This window comes from Lemur catta, chromosome 1, assembly GCF_020740605.2.
Source record: "Lemur catta isolate mLemCat1 chromosome 1, mLemCat1.pri, whole genome shotgun sequence".
Taxonomy (NCBI): Eukaryota; Metazoa; Chordata; class Mammalia; order Primates; family Lemuridae; genus Lemur; species Lemur catta.
The window spans coordinates 167302570-167321759 of NC_059128.1; the positions used below are offsets into that span (position 1 = coordinate 167302570).

At 37.7% G+C, this 19190-nt stretch overlaps 1 protein-coding gene across 2 annotated transcripts in view; it reads right to left on the minus strand.

Moving 5' to 3' along the window:
* RYK (receptor like tyrosine kinase) overlaps positions 1–19190 on the minus strand; it is an 89198-nt gene that overhangs the window by 40334 nt on the left and 29674 nt on the right. For both annotated transcript variants that reach the window (XM_045539010.1, XM_045539001.1), the window contains exons 3-6: positions 9683–9782; positions 7850–7984; positions 5571–5624; positions 1362–1506 (exon numbers count right to left, since the gene is read on the minus strand). In XM_045539010.1, the coding sequence (XP_045394966.1) occupies positions 1362–1506; positions 5571–5624; positions 7850–7984; positions 9683–9782 (434 nt within the window). The remainder of the gene's footprint in view (positions 1–1361; positions 1507–5570; positions 5625–7849; positions 7985–9682; positions 9783–19190) is intronic.

Below are 19190 nucleotides of genomic sequence, written 5' to 3' on the forward strand. Positions count from 1 at the left end.
GTTGATACCACAAATATGCTTAACTGCAGTAGGTATGACACTGTGTTAGGATGGGGATTCAGCAAGGAGTAAGACACACAGCTCCGCAAATGGAAAAGAGCTTACATTCTAGAAGTAGGGCTAATACAACTACCCAAAAAATTATAGAAATAAAAAGTATAATAGTTGATACCAAAAAGAAAGAGACAGAGGAGAAAGAAAAGGATGGCTGGGAGGCTTAGAAAAGACTTCATGAAAGACATGGCAATGGAGCTAGAATTTGAAGAATGGACAAGGTTTGGACTGGTGGAAAATGCAGGGAGCCCTGTGGACAAAAGGAATGCATGAACAAAAGTCCTGAAGGGCAATATGTAAGACAAAAATGAGGAAGAAGAGATCATTTGACGGGAGCACAAGGGAGTAAGAAGGGGAGAAAAGGTTCAAAGAGTATGGGGGATACACCCCACATAAAAGAGGGCTTTGAAAGTCAAGTCATAAAGCTGGGAATGTCTTCAGTCAGCAACTGGGAATTAGTGAGGAGGGAAGCAAGAATTGTGTGTTGTGAAAATAAACATATCATTCCATCTTTACCTCTCACCCCATCCTGAGTATAATGTCCTCCTCCTTGTCATCTCTGACTCACCCAGGCTAGGACAAGCCACCTCCTGTATTCCTACACTATCCTACAAATATCACAGTCATCAAATTTACACACTTTTATAATTATGGGTTAATGTCAAAGATTAAATCTTTGACATCATGAAGTATACCATTAATTTTCATGTTCCCAGCATAATATCTAACCCAGTGTATCTCAAACTGGCTATATATCAGAATCATCCAGGAAGCTTTAAGAAAAATATTGACGCCCAAACACTACCCTAAACCAATTACATCAGAATCTCTGGAACGTGGATCCAAGTAATGCTACGTTTTAAAAGCTTCCCCATGACTCTAATGTGTAACCAAGCTGAGAACCAATGGGTTAAAGCATAGCAGGTGCTCAGTAAATGTTTACTAGATCAATGAATGGATGGATGGATGGATGAATGGATGGATGAGGGAGGAACTAGAAGAAACAAGGCAATTTTTAAAAGGTAATAACAATCTGAAGTAAAGTCCTGTCAAAGGGGATGGAAAAAATATACCTGATCTCCACTTCTTCCCTACAACTAAAAAAGTGTAATTCCTGACATCACAAATTTTAAAAAATAAAAATAAAATCAGAGAAACACAAAGACAGCGATTAGGTCATCTTATTTTCCCTTTGGCTAGGGCTCGATCATCCTCCCTCCTTCCCCTGAACCAGTATGTATGTGGGCTCTCACACATATGCAAATAACTCCTTTTATTTTTTTCCTTTCCCAAAACATGTACAATACCTGTCATCCAGTTCAATCCTTTTCATACTATGAAGGTGCAAAACAGCTAATATTATTGCTACAAGAAATATAACCGCACAACAAACCCCTACACTGATATAAAACACACGCGTAGAAGTGGTTGGAGCTGCATGTACAGGATCATCTGAAATAAAAACGAAAAGCACTTTTAGCTTTTTAAACAAATGTGACTGATTGCTTTGTGACCCAATATACACAATGAGTATCTTGTTCTTTGTAAAAAAAAAAAAAAAATTTCCATTTCATGTGCCCCTTCGTTGATAAAAGATCAGTTACCAGAAGCATGTGGTGTAAGTTCACACAATTTTTTTTGATGTTTTTGTTGTTGTTTTTAACAAAAATTAAAAATTTTAATAAAATTTTTGGTTAACAAGTATAATAGTCACTCACAAATGGTATACATAAAATATACCAGCACATATAATGTACTGTAGCAGTGCTGTCCAACAGAAGTTTCTGCATTGATGGAAATGTTCTCAGAGTACTGTCTGATACAGTAGCCAATGGCCACATGTGGCTATTAAGCACTGAAATGTAGCTAGCACAACTACTGGCCACTGAAATGTACTTAGTACAACTAAGGATCTGAAGTTTTAACTTTATCTCATTTTAATTACAGTTAAAAAGCCACATGAAGCTAATAGTTACCATATTGGACAGTGCAGAACTACAGATTCTTCATATTTCCTTAACAGTGATGCTTGGATTAGAGGGATCAGACATCTTTTTGTTGCCAAGGATCACTGACTCACAGGAGAAGGAATAAACAACAGGGACTCACACATTTAGAAACTAACAACAAACATTTAACCTTTTTTTCTTTTGAGAGTAACAGAAATTACTTTATCCGTTTTAAAGACTCTAGTCATTAAACAAAATGATACTTAGCTTTACACTATTTAACAAAGAAAGAGTAATAGAAAGAAAGCCTCAGCAATAGAGAAAATAACCCAATGACACAGAGAGAGACACACACATCACACAAAGAGGCAAACTGAGACGAGACACACACAGATGCATATGACATGAGCAAGTAGAGTGGAAGACACAAACAAGCAGAATTGGTGGGACTGGAGATTCATGTAATATTTGATGATGAGTACTAACATCATATTTCTATTGAATAAAACTTGAGGAATTGGGGGTTTATCCTAAATGAGATGGGAAATAATTGCAAGGTTTCAAGCAAAGGAATGACACACAAAATTATTTAAAAAAAAAACAAAACCACCAATGACTGCATGCTGTGTGAAGAATGCTGTGTAGGCGGGGCAAGAGCAGGAGCAGACAATGAGTAAGAAAGTTAGAAGGTTACCAGAGTAGTCCAAGGGACAGCAGTGGTTTGGACAAGAGGGTCACAGTAAAGATGAGAAGTAAATGGATTTAGAAGCAGAGTCAAGAGACCTTGCTAATAAATTGTAGTAAGGTAGAAAGAAAAAGAGGAATTGAAGTTTTGGCTTAGGGAATTACTTGGATAACGGTACCTTTACAACGATAAAAAAAAATGAGCAGGTTGGGGGAAGGGAGTATCAAGAGTTTTGCTTTGTCCAAGTAAAATTTGGAGTACCTAGTACACATCCATGTAGAGATGTTAAATCAACAGCTATTCAAGTTAGGAGTTCTAGGGAAAGGTGAGGACAAAAGATAAGTTACACTTTTCAAAAACACGGAAATAAGAGAAATAAAATTGCTTTCTAAAATTTAAACTTTGCATCAACAAACAACAAATCAGAATGCAAAGAGACCAAATGGCTTTTAGGGCAGTTAGACTTGGCTGTAGCTGGAATAAAAGCATGATTTTCACTGTATGCCAGGTGAGGGCTGCTCAATCTTGGGAGGGGTGGGCGGAAAAAGTCCCTGAGGCATGTGTTGGCAGTGCTATCCGAGCACTTTCTAGAAAAGAGCAGAAGACACCACTCTGCTGGGTAGATCCCCCCAAATGTACCTTGCTCGATTATCTCCAAATTCCAGGCTTGTGTATGCACTATTTCCGTTCTTCACTTTGACAATTCACCTGCCACCACTCAGGCACCCTTCACTCTCAGATGAGATGTCACTGTCCTCAGGAAGCTGTCCTCAGGTTCCCAAAGCCCCCTGCGCATGCCTTATCCTAGCTGGCCATGCTGTGTTGTTGTCACTGCCTATTGCCTTGTCCACCTCCCCTGCCACATTATAAGCAATTGAGGGCAAAGTCTGCTTGCTCACGGTTTAATCCTCTGGCCCTCTGTCATGCCACCTGGCACATCACAGACTCTCAAAAAGTGTTGGATAGATGGATAAATAGGAAGGGAGGGAGGGAGAGAGGGAGCAAGGAAGAGACAAAGGCCAAGACTATGCAATACTGCTCTTTGTGAGAAATAGTATCTTACTAGCATAAGAGAACTGGGTAAAATCATAAGAATTTGAAAAGTAAACTTTGGGAACAGTGATGGTTTTAAAAATATTTTTCCTTTCTTTTCAGAGATAAATCCAAATGAAATATTCTACCAAATAGACAATATCTCATATTATTTAACCATCAAAAAAGGCCTATTTTGGGACATTCAGATACTCTATGCCTCCCAACGTGATGAAAAGATGAAACAGGAAGCACACAGTATCACCTATGTACCATTCTTGTCAGAAGAGCTGGTCCTGAATCTAATCAAGCACAAAATCTAACAACTAGTTTACAGGAGAGAGAAAATCATGTTAAATGACACCAGGAAGATATAGCAGGTAGGGGATTCTATGGGACAAATGATACAATTTCTACAATAAATAAATAATGTGAATAAAAGGGGTGGTTGTTTCTGATTAATACAAAATACATATCAACCAAACACAGCTGTGTAGGCTTCATTTGGATCCTAAGGGGGAGGAAACTATAAAAAGACATTTTTGAAACAATCAGATTAATTCAAACATGGACTAGCTATTAGGAGACATTAAGGAATTACTATTAATTTTGTTATATGTGATAAATCAAAGTGAATAGGTATTAGGTGATTGTGGGGTTTTTTTTAAAGGCCTTTTAAAAAGAGATCCATACTGAAATATTTAAGAATGAAATGATATGATGCCTAAGATGTGCTTGAAAATACTCTACCTTAACACCCCTTAACACCCCTAACCAACCACAAAAGGAGGAGGGAATCAATAAAAGAACACTGGAAAAATGTTAATCATTACTAAAGCTGGGTGATGGGCACATGGGGGTTCATCAAAGCATACTCTGAACTTTTGTATGCTTGAAACTTTCAAGAAAATATTTTTTAAGTCTACTTCCATGAAGAGACTAGTATCCTTTTAAGATACTGCTATTACAACTATCTCAGGAAGAGTAAGACTCAATGATGTTTCCATGTCAGAAAAGAAAAAAACGAAGCCTGTAATACTATCTAAACATAACCCATACCGAAAAATAAAATCCACTTTGCATATCTGCTCTGTAGGTTTAAATAACATAATATCTTTAAGCTTACACTTTCACCTGGATGAAATTAGCTAAGAGTTAAGTCCAGGCCACAAGTTAGATTTCCTAACCCTTTGCTAATAGATAAAGATCTCAGCCAGGTGAGGTGGCTCAAGCCCGTAATCCTAGCACTCTGGGAGGCCAAGGCAGGAGGACTGCTTGAGGTCAGGAGTTTGAGACCAACCTGAGCAAGAGCAAGATCCCCATCTCTACAAAAATAGAAAAATTAGCCAGGCAACTAAAAATAGAAAAAATTAGCTGGGCATGGTGGTGCACACCTATAGTACCAGTTACTTGGGAGGCTGAGACAGAAGGATCACTTCAGCCCAGGGGTTTGAGGTTGCTGTGAGCTAGGCTGATGCCACCGCATTCTAGCCAGGGCAACAGAATGAGACTCTGTCTCAAAAAACAAACAAAAAGATCTTACACATATTTCATGTTCATACTTTATGACTACTTGAAAAGACGATATAAATTTTTATAAAAGATTGAGCTAACTTGTTATAAGATATTCATTAATTTTGCTTCTCAAAATACTCAATATTCTACAGTTTCATTTGACCTACCTACCAATCTACAAAACATCAGCAAAATAAACAGCATAGTGTCATTATCATTATCATTTGACAACCTGGAAACCACAAGGCCTCCAAGCTGCAGACAATCACGTTGATACGCAATCACCCATTTTTTCCACCCCTAATAATGAAGAAAGATAATAGAGTAACACTTACAAATAGTTCTGCTAGTGTTTTTGTCCAAAGCTGAAGTTTTTACTTCTTCAAGTTCTGAATTAAAAAGAAAATATGCTTTCAAAATTCTTTCATTTCCATGAAAATCCTTAACTACTACATATAATTACATTTTCTGAATTTTCTCTAACATAGTTTTGCATTCTATTGCCTGAACTCAATGACAGGTATTCTTTTGCAAAATAATGAAAGCTACATTACTATTCTGATAATCATCACTGCAATTATCAATCAACAGTCTGTGCCAGCATTAGCCAAAGGGCATTACAATGAAAAAAGGTTTCTGCGGTCAAGAACTTTGAGAAAGCACATACTACATTGTCTCTTTGGAGGTTCACAGTGCACATTAGCAGAATATAAAGGCTCAAAGGGATCTAGAGTAACAAAATTGTCCAATCCATAATTCCCACCCTCATATGATAAAGGAAACTCTTCTTGCCAATAACATCTATTAACATTCCTTATACTACAGATATATTTTCTGTTGTGACCATTTTTGAAATGTAGTAGGCTGGAAAACCAGATAAATAAATACATTAGGATCACATATTAAAGGGACAGTCATGAACATGAATTGAATGACCACCAAATAAAAGAGAGTGGTACGATATTAACCTTAAGTCTAAAACAGAATAGAAAATTACACCAACACAGAATTTTAATGTCAATTTTCATGTGCATGTTAAAGAAAATGGAGAAAGTATGGGATCATTCTGAACATCAGTTCACCGTTATTAACCTTAGCAGGTACTAGCACTGATGGGATCCACAGACCACACCATGTCTGGTCATTCTGCCTTTAAGAGTAATAGATAAAGCACCATGGTATAGTCAGTCACTGCCCACTTACCTCCCTGGGAATCAGGAAATGGATGTTCTATACTCCTCACAGACCAGCTGTGTAAGCCTAGGTGGCCTTGCTAAGGCCCAGTCTCTTTATATCAATTAAATAATAACTAGGTTGGACTAGAGAGTCTCTAAAGTCTCCTTTGGCTTTAAAATTACATACAAGTAGATATATAATTGAATACACTAAAACTGAAAAATGTATCAAAACACTAAAGCCAAAAGGTACTAACTTTTCATTCTTAAAATATCTATTTTAATGCAATATAGCTTTTTCATTGGCATGTACCTGGACATTAGCCATTATAATTCACTTCCTAGCCTTAAGCATTTTCATAACACTCAACACTAATTTCAATTAGGAAATTTATTAAAAGATAGTTTAACAAAGAAGTTAAGAGCACAGGTCTGCATCCCAGCTGTACCCCTTAGCTGTCTGACCTTGGTAAGTTGGTTAGAGTCTCTGAACCTCAGCTTTCTCTGCTGAAAATGAAGCTAATGAGACAATCTACTACCTAGGGTTGCTGTAAGGATTAAATGAGTTTACACACGTAAAGCACTTAGAACACAGTAAGCACTCATAAGTTTAGGGGTTTTTTAAGGATTTGGGGTTTTTTTCCTATCTCAGATACTAACCAATTCTTCCTACAAGACCTTGTAAACTCAGGTCACTTTACCTGTGTGGAACTTAAAGCAAGTGAGCTGGATGAAATAACCTTTAAGAAGAACTCTAAAATTCTTTGATTTATAACCTAGCATACTGGAACTCTTTCAAATCCATCGTAATTTCTTAAGTAATAGATAATAAAATATAATCCAAAACCAAATACTACTAACATGAAGTTCCTATATATGGTACTCTAAGTTTTAGGCTAGATTTAACTAATCTTAAAAAACAACAGTATCAACAATAAAAACCTCTGAAATAGGTATCATGCCCATTTTACAGATGAAAAAACTGAGCCTTAGAGAGACTCAGTAACTTGCCCCACTATTCTGAAAAGAGCACAGCTGTCACTCCAACCCAGGTCTATTTGACCCCAGAGCAATGCTTCTGCATAAAAGTAACTTTCTAAGGAAAACACAGTTAACACTGTCACTCAGGGCTCCTGTTAGATTTATCTTATTTCTTTACCTCTTCAGCCACTTTAGTACTACTTCACATTCCTAATGGAAAATATACTAGCATTTCTGACCAAAGATTTTGAGAAAGCAGGGACTGAATGAGGCCTGAGTAAAATTCCTGGCTACAAACTATCTGGTGATTATTTCAAAATTTCATCTGTTAGTGCTCTTTTCTCATCTGTAACTGTAATTAAGACTTGGTCAGAATTAGATCTGTGAAAAGACAACAAAATCTATTTTTGACCTTCTCACATCTACATAAAACACATCTTGGTAAGTAAATTCCTTACTTTTGTAGCACATTTTCCTTCGTTTAAAATTTAAGACTGTAAAATTTTTTGAAGAATTTACTGTCAAATTGAGCTGCATAAGTATCATAACTTCAGAATCTACTTTGCCAGTACAGGAAAGCTCGACCCGAAACACTGTTTAAAAAAAATAAGAAAAAACATTTTAATTTTCTAAAAATCAATTTTAATGTCCAAAAAGTGGCTCTATTAAACATTTTCAAATTGTTTTTGCTTCAATAAAACTAAAAATAGTACATTTAAATAAATTAAACAAAAGCTTCCAGAGATCTTATCTTCAGACTACCGTAGCTCCAGACATTAAGCATTTCATTAATCATGGATATAAAAGTTGGCATTAAAGAACATACTAAGACATAAATGAAGAGATAATTATCTTAAACTTTTGCTCACGGTTTTTAATATATTAGTTTGCTTCTTAAGTCCTGCTGTTCCAATACACTAAAGCTACAGGATCATAAGGCAAACCTTGCTGGCCTTACCAGTCATATCAGCAATAGCAACAGAAATTATGTGATAAAAAAGAAAGATAATTCACTATCAAAATGCAATTATGTATTGCTCTTAAGGAAAAAATTATATATAAACCTATAAATGAATCTATAAATTCTGAACTATGAATTAAATGCACCTATCTAAATACAAATCAGTTATTCAATCAGTAACTGTAGCAATGAGATTACAGACTTTAGTACATATCATTTTTTTCCTCAATCTTTCAGTTTAAGATTCTTTTTCTACAAATTAAGAATACCTCACTCTCCTATCTGTGTGAGTACATAAAAGACATGGGCATTTCTGAATTTCTTGACTGACTTGTAAAAATTAACTAGCGTTCCTGTGCTTTCTTAAAGCTTAGATTAATGCATGTCACTAATAACAGTGAATAAGATGGCCCGTAAAAGTTCCACAACACTGCTGTAGCTTTTACTTTCAATTTTTTAAAATTTCCATTTTCTTAAAATCTCACATCTTCAAGAGCTTTTCTAAAAAGTTGCTCAAAAGAAATTAAACTGGTGTAAATAAGTTATTTAATCCAGACATGTACTAAAGTGCATATCCTGTGCCAGACATTATGCTAGGCACCAAGGGAATTACCAGACAACATAATCAGTGCAAAAACAGTTAAAGACAAGGTTCTATAGGGCAGGAAGAACAGAAGAAGGAGTTAACTGGAAGGAGAAAGGAGGCAGAAAAGGACAGATTTTGAGTCTTGCAGAATAAGTAAGATGAACAGGAGTTCACAAACAGAAAAGAGGAAAAGATGGTTCCAAATACAGAGACCAACATGTGCAAAGGCTTGGATATCAGAACTGTACGTAGTCTGAACTGCTGGAAGCTGGGACAAGTGCAGCAACAGGCTAGACGGGCAGGCAAAGCTGGAAGGTAAAGGAACCAGTACACAAGCTGGGGAGTCTGGAATGTGCAGTGGATGGGATCAGGGGCACTGATGGACTTGATGTCATGTGGTCAGATGTGAGTGTGCAATGGTCATCTGGGCCACAGTGCAAGACGTGGGACTTCAACAAAGAGAAATAAAATCAGGTGCAGGGACTCATGCGGAGCTCAGTGCCATCAGTGTAGAAAAGGAGATAAGGGAGAGCTGAGCACAGTTTTAGAAGGATGGAAAAGAGGGAATGGTTTAAGAACATGGTGCAAATAATTAATATTTACGAAAATTATTTTTCAAAGAACTTATACATCTTATGCCTATTAAGACACACTCTATATCAGTAATTAAACTGTCCTTTTTGGGATGTGGAGGACACAATTGAAAACACCATGCTAACTCTGTCTTTGAGGACTCTTACTCACCTGATAAAGTGCGTGGAACTTCCCCCTGAACAGAAATGTTGACCTGGGGCATGTCCATAGCCACAAAATTGTCTACTTGGAATCCTAACTTATATTCAACCTGTAAAATGGAGAGAAATAAACTAAAATGGATCTGTGATAACAGAAAGGACACTAACAGCTTAACTTGATTAGCTCATTAACTAATCGATGCATGAGTCTTTCATACGTTCAAATAACTTAGCTATAAAAAATAATCCAAACTGTCATAAATAGTCCTAGGAATTTTCATTTGGATAAAAATTCAACCTAGTAAGCCACTCCCTATTTATGTCCAGAACAGTACAACCACTCTCCTATAAAACCTGCCATCGAAGATTCAGATATCCTGCTGAGGATTACATAGCCATCAACAGAGAAGCCTTGGAAAGCCAGATATGAAAAATCAAGGAGTTGAGGCATATAATTCACAGACCATAACTAGTCATCAACATCTTCTCTGACTGATGAAAGCAAAGCTCTGAGGGCCTCCATGTGGCTGGTGGATAAATATCTACCTTGCAGACCTACTCACCCAATAATCAGATTTCAAGGCACAAATTTCTCATAGAAGATCTATGTCACATTCTCTGGTCTGCCTTTCACCAGTAAGAAAGTTCTTGTTTGGATCCCCATCTAACCTCTGGACCCGTTTCTCAAGTGATTCAGAATCCAGAAGGAAAGACAGGTAACCAATGAGACATCCCTAGAAAACCAGTATTATCTATTGGCCTGCCCAATGTAGCTTAACAAAACCAATCAGCATCAACAAATAAGTACAGCCTGTTGCTATAGAGAGTTCATGGAAAAAGCAGCTCAAACTGCAAAGCAATAATTGAAATTCAGAATGGCTGCTACCTTCAAGACCTTCAATGAGGCCTTTGTCCTATCCATGGGGTCTTGATAAGTATGGTACCCCTCTCCCATTCAATGATCACAAGGGTGCCTTTAGTGGAGGGCTAGGATTGGCACAGACATGAGGCAGTGGGCTGAGAAAAGAATAGAAGGAAAGAGGTTCAAGAAATGATTCTTTTAAGAAACTTAACTAGGATGAATGGGAGATAGGCACTGTGGGGGGAACGGGGGGTGGGGAGGGGTGTTCCAAAGCTTTTCTTCTTTTCTTAATGGGAGACATTCAAATATGTATATATATGCTAACAAAAAAGACAATGAAATGGTAACATAATAAAGATGAAAGGAAAGAGGGAAAGAGTATCATTCTAGATTATAAGGGAGGGAATGGCCCCTGGGCACTGGCTAAAGCATTGGATAAGGAGGAGAGCTCAAACCAGGGTTTAGTTCCTCTTTGGGCTTCTACTTTCACACTCTACTTAAAAAGTCTCTGAGCTAAACACTGTAGGGCTATGTAAATATTAAACTCTTACTATGCAGTTAAATATGTACACAGACAGCTATTAAAGGCTGTATTTGGTAAGTGCCATATTCACAACAAATAAAATGTTCTTGCTGCAGCACATCAGAGACTAGGAAGTGTTCACGCACACCACCACAGTACCACTACTGCCACCGGAGGGTGCTAGAGAGCTACAGCCAAGCAAGTATGGCCTAGCAATGAGCAGGCTTTCCAGCAATAAAACGTCAGAATGCAGTGACTATATCCCTACGTCCATGCTATCTTTGAACAGAACCATACATGAAGGGCTGGTGCACAAGAGAAATTAGCACAGTCAGCAAGAACTGGATTTGGAACCATGAAACCATGTGACCCTTAGGTAAATTAGTAACTTCTCAGAGTTTTGGTTTTTGTAAAATGAGAATAATATGTTATGAGGATCAAATAGGATAATTAAGACAATACACCTAACTATTATCCTGGTACAGGTCCCCTCTGATACATGCAGTGGCATCAGCCATAATTCCAGAGATGCTAGCTACCTTATCGCCATGCTGTACTTCCCCATAATCACCAGCCTACTGCTGGCCCCAAGGATTCTGACACAAACCCTCCTGGTACTCTGTCAAGAACACTATCGCAGCCTTTCTGCTTTGTCCCCCATTTGGGAACCTCACTATTCTGAACAGCCTCTTACACTTTCAACCTCTTCACAAATGCCTTCCCCACTTTCTCCCCCAACCTTGCTCTCCTCAGAAGTCATCTCTTCCCCTGTCATTCAGATCCTACATCATCTGACCCTCAGGGCCTAGATAGTAGGGTCAGCATTCTTTAAGGATCACTAGGTCCTTTCTAGACATCCCTTCCTCATGCAAAATCCCCTCTACTCTGATATCCTCTACTTATAATGGCTACTTCTCAGGCTGTCAACACCAATGACACACACAGGACTCTGCAGAGGCCTTGAGCCCTTGGCTCACTTTGTCTTCTGCCATCGCCCTGCTGGCTTCCATATTTGGTGTTCAATATTCCTACATATTAAAAAATTGCTCCATAACCAAAACAAATGTAAAAATACCATTCTATCAGAGATCCTATCATTACCTCTGACCACCCCTCTCTCATTCCTACAAAACCAATTCTCTGTCTCCACCACTCCAAGTCACCCAGGGGCTATGCTCATAGCTGGGATGCAGTTGCCAGTTAAGCCACTTCCCTCCTCTCTAGCCCAGTCATGACCCCTGGTTTCACGTTTCCCACTGCCTGTGCCCCAAAGACATTATTGACACAGTCCTATTGGCACCTTCAGCTGGTTCGCTTACTCCTCCATACCCCTAGAGGGCAGCCCCAGCATCCTGACTGGCCCTTAAGCTACTGCCGCTGCTCAGCACTGCTAAAGGAAATCACAACCCAGACAGAAGGCGCTCTACCCAATGATGACCCCCATCTCAGGGGAAGCCCTTACTCTGCTCATCAATCCCTTATTCACCGACCCCCCTTCCTTCTAGTCTTCTCACTCCAAACCTCACAGGTCCTCCCTGCTTCTTCACTCTCAGGCAATGTTCTTGTCCCCTGTGGCTAGCCCGGAGGGGCCCCCTTTCTGCCTTTCTTTTCAGCACTAGGCAAATCTGTTAGATCATCCATCCTTTGCACTCCAGTCCCAAGCAAAGGTCCATTCTCCTCTTCAAATAATAAATCGTCTCCTAGTACACTAGGTTCTAGCCCATTTCACCACTGATGGGATTTCGTTATCAACTTGTATCTCGTCCTCTTTTATCTTCAATCTCTCCCATATGTCCAATTACCTACTAGACATTTCTACCTAATAATCCTACAGCCCTCAAACTTAACAGAATCAAAGCCAAACTTTGTTTCCCCAAACTTGCTCTGTCTCCTTTATTCTAGGTCTCAGTAGAGGAGCAGCTTACCAGGGACTAGAACCCCTAATAAAGCAGAGAGAGTCTGGCAAAGGGGTCAAGGGCCCGAATGGCAGTGCTAAGGGTGAGGACAGGACTGGCGCCAGAGTATCTCAGTGTAGCAAGGGGGAGAGGAAGGTTGGAGGGAGGGAGATGAGGATGGGAGTGGAGCTGGCTAGGGTGATGTATATGGTAACAGGTGGCAAAGGGCTGAGCAGGAGGTTTGAGAAGGCAACCCCTTTGGCCATACCAGCAGTTTGGAGGGATATAAGTATTATATAAAGCACGGAAGCCTGCCCTTTGCCAGCTCCCTTTTTGAGGGACTGTCTAAACATGAGAGGCATTCACAAGGCAGTTCTCTTCTCCCCTCTGTAGTCCTTAGGATATAAATTTTTAAATCGCAGTTTCTGGGATCAGAGAAGAAATCGCCAATTATTGAAGTCCAATTTTCTCTACTTTAGCACGTATCAAGGAATCTCACTTGCCAGTCAACGTATGAAGAAACAGATCTGGTCAAAAGCTAAATTTATAATCTACTGGAACTAAAGAAATCTCAACAGCAGTTGCATATCAGAAAAAAGGAATGAGCCAAAATACTTCAGAAAAGAAACTAGAGAAAATATAAATATTTGAATAAGTTAAAAAATAAACATTTTTGCTAATCTTCCCTTACTTGGAAACAAATGGCAATTGCAAATAGGCAGCTGATAAGTAAAGCCATTTCCTTCTGGAACATAGACAGTACAGATTTAAGTGAATACTTGTCTATAGCCAAACAGCCTTTTAATTGCTCTGAAATTACCAGAAGTACTGCCTTTCTCATAGAAACCTCACTCTGGGACACAGGGGATGCTGTTGGAATCTGGACCAGTTCCCTGCAGATCCTCCCAGACAATGAGGAAGAATTCCTGAAACCAGAGAGGAACTATGGGGTGAGGGTAGGTGGTAGGAATATTCTGCTACATTTTGGTATATTTTTGCCTTTCAGCTATCTAAAGTATCTACTGACACTTAACAGAAGCAGTTGCATGTTGTTTTCCCGGATACTGGGGAATGTTCTGGAATACAGAAGAAACCAATTATCTGTTAAAGTCTCCTAATAGTCTGCTTTGAGTTTGTGGTCTTATAAAAGAGAAGAAATTCCAGAGTTCTACTCCGATCTCAAAACACAATTAACACAATGGTCTTTCCTGACCACTCACTAAGGCATGTGTGACATACATGTTAAGAATAAGACACAGCTCCAAGCCTCTGAGGGGACCACAGTCTGTCTGGCAAGACAAAACAGAATCCTGTAAACACTGAAGAACAATACTATTAGCAGAAGCTACAGATATGTGAAATTAAAATATCTACAATGGTGAATTTATATACCAGGGAGTCTGGAGATCTTTGGAAGCAAATATTTCACCTGGTAAAATTTTAAAAAAGCAAGAACTGAAAGTTTCTGATAAAGTGTTAGAGCTTGAGAGCCACAGCCCTCCTTTGGAAAGTTTATGGTTGCGTCTCAGTGTCACATGATCAGGGGAAGAAGGCTTCACCCTGTCTCCTCACCCTCTTGTGTGACTTTCCCATTTCAGGTCATCTCTACCTCCTGCTTCCCTTCCCCTATCCCTACTACTATTTTAAGCAAATCCCTTCCCAAATCTGGGTCTCAGTTTCCTCTCAACCATATAATAATACAGCCATTTGAAGGAGAAAAAAAGTACAACTCTATATGAAGAGACAAAGATCCTTTACCAGGATACATTGTTCAGTGCTCTGCAAACTGCAGAAAAGTATACTTGTTTATTGTGTGTGTGTGTGTGTGTGTGTGTGTGTGTATGTGTGCGTACACACACACAGATGCTTATCTATACACCAACTACCTCTAGAACGAAAGACAAGAATGAAGCAATAGTGGTTGACTCAGGGAAGGGGACCTGGGTGGTTGGAATGCTCAAGGATAGTATTAGAAGGTGTAGGGAAATTATTTTTCACTGCATACCCTTTACACCTTGTCAATTTGTACCATGTGCATACATTATCTACTCATAAGATTAATTTTTTAAATAAATAAACTAATTAATTAACTGTGCTAAAATCACCAGATTATGACCTACAGCTAGAATTAGGAGCTGCAATGGTGGCCAAAGCCTGAAACTAGATTAACACATGCATATTCCTTAGTTTTTTGCTATAAAACATTTTAAGATCTAAGATGATTGGTTTCGTCTAAATTTTTATACCTGTTACAGATGAACTTGTGAAATGAGTTTAGCTTTATATTCAATCTACGAATTACATTCATTTTTCCAAACTTAGACCTCACTCTATTCAGAGTAAAACACCTGAAAAATCTCATGTGTAAAACTACTGGTGAGTGTACCTAGCCCATGTAGTCACACTTCCAGAAACAGGAAAGTTGCCACTCCTAAAGCAGCACAGCCCAACTTTGAAAAGCACTAACTGCTCAGAAGTTTCCCCTTTTTTGAGTTGGGTCCTGTGGTTTCTACCTGTACATCTTTTCTGTAGTCAGTACCAGGTACTGACTAGGCACAGGGGATACCCTTTGAGGTGCTCAACATCTAGGAGGGAGACAGAAAAGAAAATCAACTATTATAACATTCTTAGAGTATGACTAGGGCTATGACAGAGGATACAAAAAAGGGTACTTGACACAGCTGAAGAGGTGACACTAGGTCACAATTTTATGAAATAAACAGGTTTTAATCATGTGAAGAATGGGGAAAGGACATTTGTAGCAGAACAAACAGCAGCAATGTGACAGATCACAGGGCACTCAAGAAATTGCAAGACAGACAGCAGCATTAAAGGATTGGCTGGAGAGGAGGCAGAAAAGAAAGGCCAAGGCCAGATTGTGAAGGCCTCCAAAGAAATCAGAGCTTTTATACTGGTAGCAACAGAGAGCCCTAGGGTGGCTCTGTGGAGGGTACAACAAGAGGTCAGTCTAGGGACACGGAGACCAATTAGAAGACCACTTTCATATCTAAAAGAAACAATGAAGGTGTAAACTAAGGATGAGGCATTGGGTCCCAAGAGAGGTAGGAAATAAATCTAAGATGTAATTATTAGAGAAAACCAACTGGATTTAGAAGGTGTAGAAGGAGACTAGGGTCCCTTCTAGGCTTCTGGCCTGGTCACGTAAATAAGTGGTGATGCCCTTCAACAAGTGAGGAAACTCCTGCCTTACCAGAATACCCACCAGCAGTAGCAGCCCAAATGTGCACTAATGATACTTATTTATACCTACTAAAGAAGTAGTTTATTGTACTCTACAAATTAATGTGAACAACACAGAAGTACAATCAGAGCTATACGAAGGCTCCTTCTTACCAAAACGTACCCACCAACACTGCCTTCCTTTTCAAGCATATATATTCATATAAGCCCCTTCTATCTACTCTCTTCCACTCCAACTTACTCCTGTGACAGGCTGAGAAGACTCAAGTACCCACTACCAGCAATGTCAGAGCTCTGAAACTCATTCCAAATAAAAACATCCAGTGAGTGTGCATTTTTTGAAAGGAATGAGTAAAAGAAGGTTTTATTCTGTTCTAACTGCCACTTCCTACATTGTCTTTTTATTCACAAATCACTACCCACACACTTGCCCAGGAAACATTTTCATGACATATCAGCACTGTTTTTTCCTAAGTGTGTCCAGAAATATTCACATTCTGCGCAAGGTCAGTAGAGGTATCTAGAATAGAACCCTCTAATGAATCTTTCACTATTTTAAAATATGTGTATTATTTGTTTTTATATTCAATATCAAATGTAGGAATGGTAACAATTATCAATTTTTTGGAGAATATAAGAAACATCTCTGCCTAAAAGATGCTCATAGAAACACTAGGTTTCAGAATTGCAAGGGAACTTAAAATTCAAAAACAGATACTCCATAAATGTTTGAATTCCTTCTATAACACCCTTATCAAATGGTTGTCCAGGGCAGGTGTGACCTCTTCTAGTGAGAGGAAACACACTACCCTCCACAAAAGTGAAAGCTAATTCTAAACACAGATGCAAAAACTAGTGGTTGAAAGGGTGATGAGGAATGAGATTTTTTTAATAACACATAGTTTCAAATTGTCTCCCCACAAATTACTTATTAATTACAAAGGGAAAAGCTTTCCAGTGGAGAAACCTGGTGAACTGAGTCTTCAGAGTTAGCAATACCAGTAATGGGACAAACTGATATCATGCACACAGTGAAGGACAGCACTTTTGTGGTATCACTGCCAAAGAGACATTTCTAAATTTAATCAAGAATCTCAGACAACTCAAATTGAGGGGCATTCTACAAAATAACTGGCCTGTATGTTTCAAAAATGTTAATGTCAAAAAACACAAAGAAAAGGTATGGAACCGTTCCAGATTGATAGAGAACTAAAGAGACATCAACTAGTGACAAATTAGCTATAAATAATATTATTGAGATAACAGATGAAATGTGAATACCAATTATTATAACAATATTAAATTCCTGATTTTGATAAGTATACTTTGGTTGTGTAATGAATGTCCTTGTTCTTAGAAAACACACACTGATGTAAAAGAGGGAGGGAGGGAGCAAGTGGAGCAACCCAGTAACAATGGGTGAATCTGTGTTAAAAATATATGAGTTCTTTGTATTATTCTCATAACTCTTATGTCTGAAATTATATCAAAATTAAAAGATATCAAAAAAGAATAACATAATGTTATGTAAGAATACTGAAAAATATGTTAGCCCAGTTTCCTTGAAGAGTTCAGGTGCCCACTCATTGAAACTGACATATCTCAGTTTAATATGTCTCAAGTGAACCTTTTTTGAATTATCCATACCATTTATTTTAGTACTTCACATATCCAGGTTACTATTCACTAAATGTTCTTAACTGTTTCACATGAATTTCTCTCTTGATCTCTGTTTTTGCAGTTTTCACCCTAAAGAGATCTATCCACTAAAGAGCATATTCCATATTTGGATATGCCAAGGCAATAGGGTTGGACAGTTGAGATGCTCCAGACTGCAAGGCACATAGGCTGTAGCCAAGATCCAAGCTAACGCAACATTAATCACAATATTCCTGCAGCTACATTTTAATGTGTGTGTATAATATTTCTGTAATATATGTGTGAGTATATATAATAATAACATAAATATATATTTATATAATCACTTTTACTTATCTGACTGGCAAACAAGTATACTTAAAATATCAGTGTTAGGAAGTGAAGAGAAAAAATAAGCACTCATACTCACTGGTACCATCTTGGGAGAGATAAGGGAGAACCAATTTGGAAATATCTATCAAAATTTTAAACATGCATATTCTACGATCCAGACATTTCACTTCCTGGTAATAATTTACTATTCAGAAATAATGCCACAAAGCACACAAAAATTTTTGAACAAAGATATTCTTAATGTATTTATTTATATACATATAAACCTATATATACATATGCATATATACACACATATACATATATACACACATATGGATACACATTCACACACATATTTTTTCTGTTTGTATGTTTATCAATGGCAATGGATGAAAAAAAATTTTAAATAAATTAAAAAAGCAAAAAATAAAAGAAGTAACAAAGGTAGAAACGTTAATAAAAGATGAACTATCGATTGTTTTCACCATCCCTTTACTACAGATTTTGTCTAAAAATGAAGTGAGAGAAACTGTATAACAGTGAAGGGAAGCATTGTTTGAAATAATAATATGCTATTAAAAATCCAAATGTCCATCAATGAGGCACTTAAATGATGATACAGCATTACATCCACACAATATCATATTATAAAAACATTACAGAGAATGAGTGAAATAGAGAAATGGAAAGATGCCAAGACACATAATTCAGTAGAGGAAAAAGTACTGTACAACATATGTGTCATAAAGTCTCTTTTTTGTTTAAAAGGGAAAAAAAAGGACCTTGAAGAAGTTCCACCAAACTATAAACAATTACTTCTGGGTGTAGAAATATAACATCTCACGGTTCTTAAAATATTTCTGGAATATTTTAAGTTTTCCAATAATCATTATTGTTTTCTAAGTAGAAAAAAATTAAGATTAAAAAATCTATATTAAAGTAGCCAAATTTAAATAACTTACAGCAAATATCAGGACAGACACCACTTTATAATATTTTTTTTAAAAAGAACACCTCTACAAAATAGGTATTCTTATTTTTAGTAGCAAGACTATTTTTATTT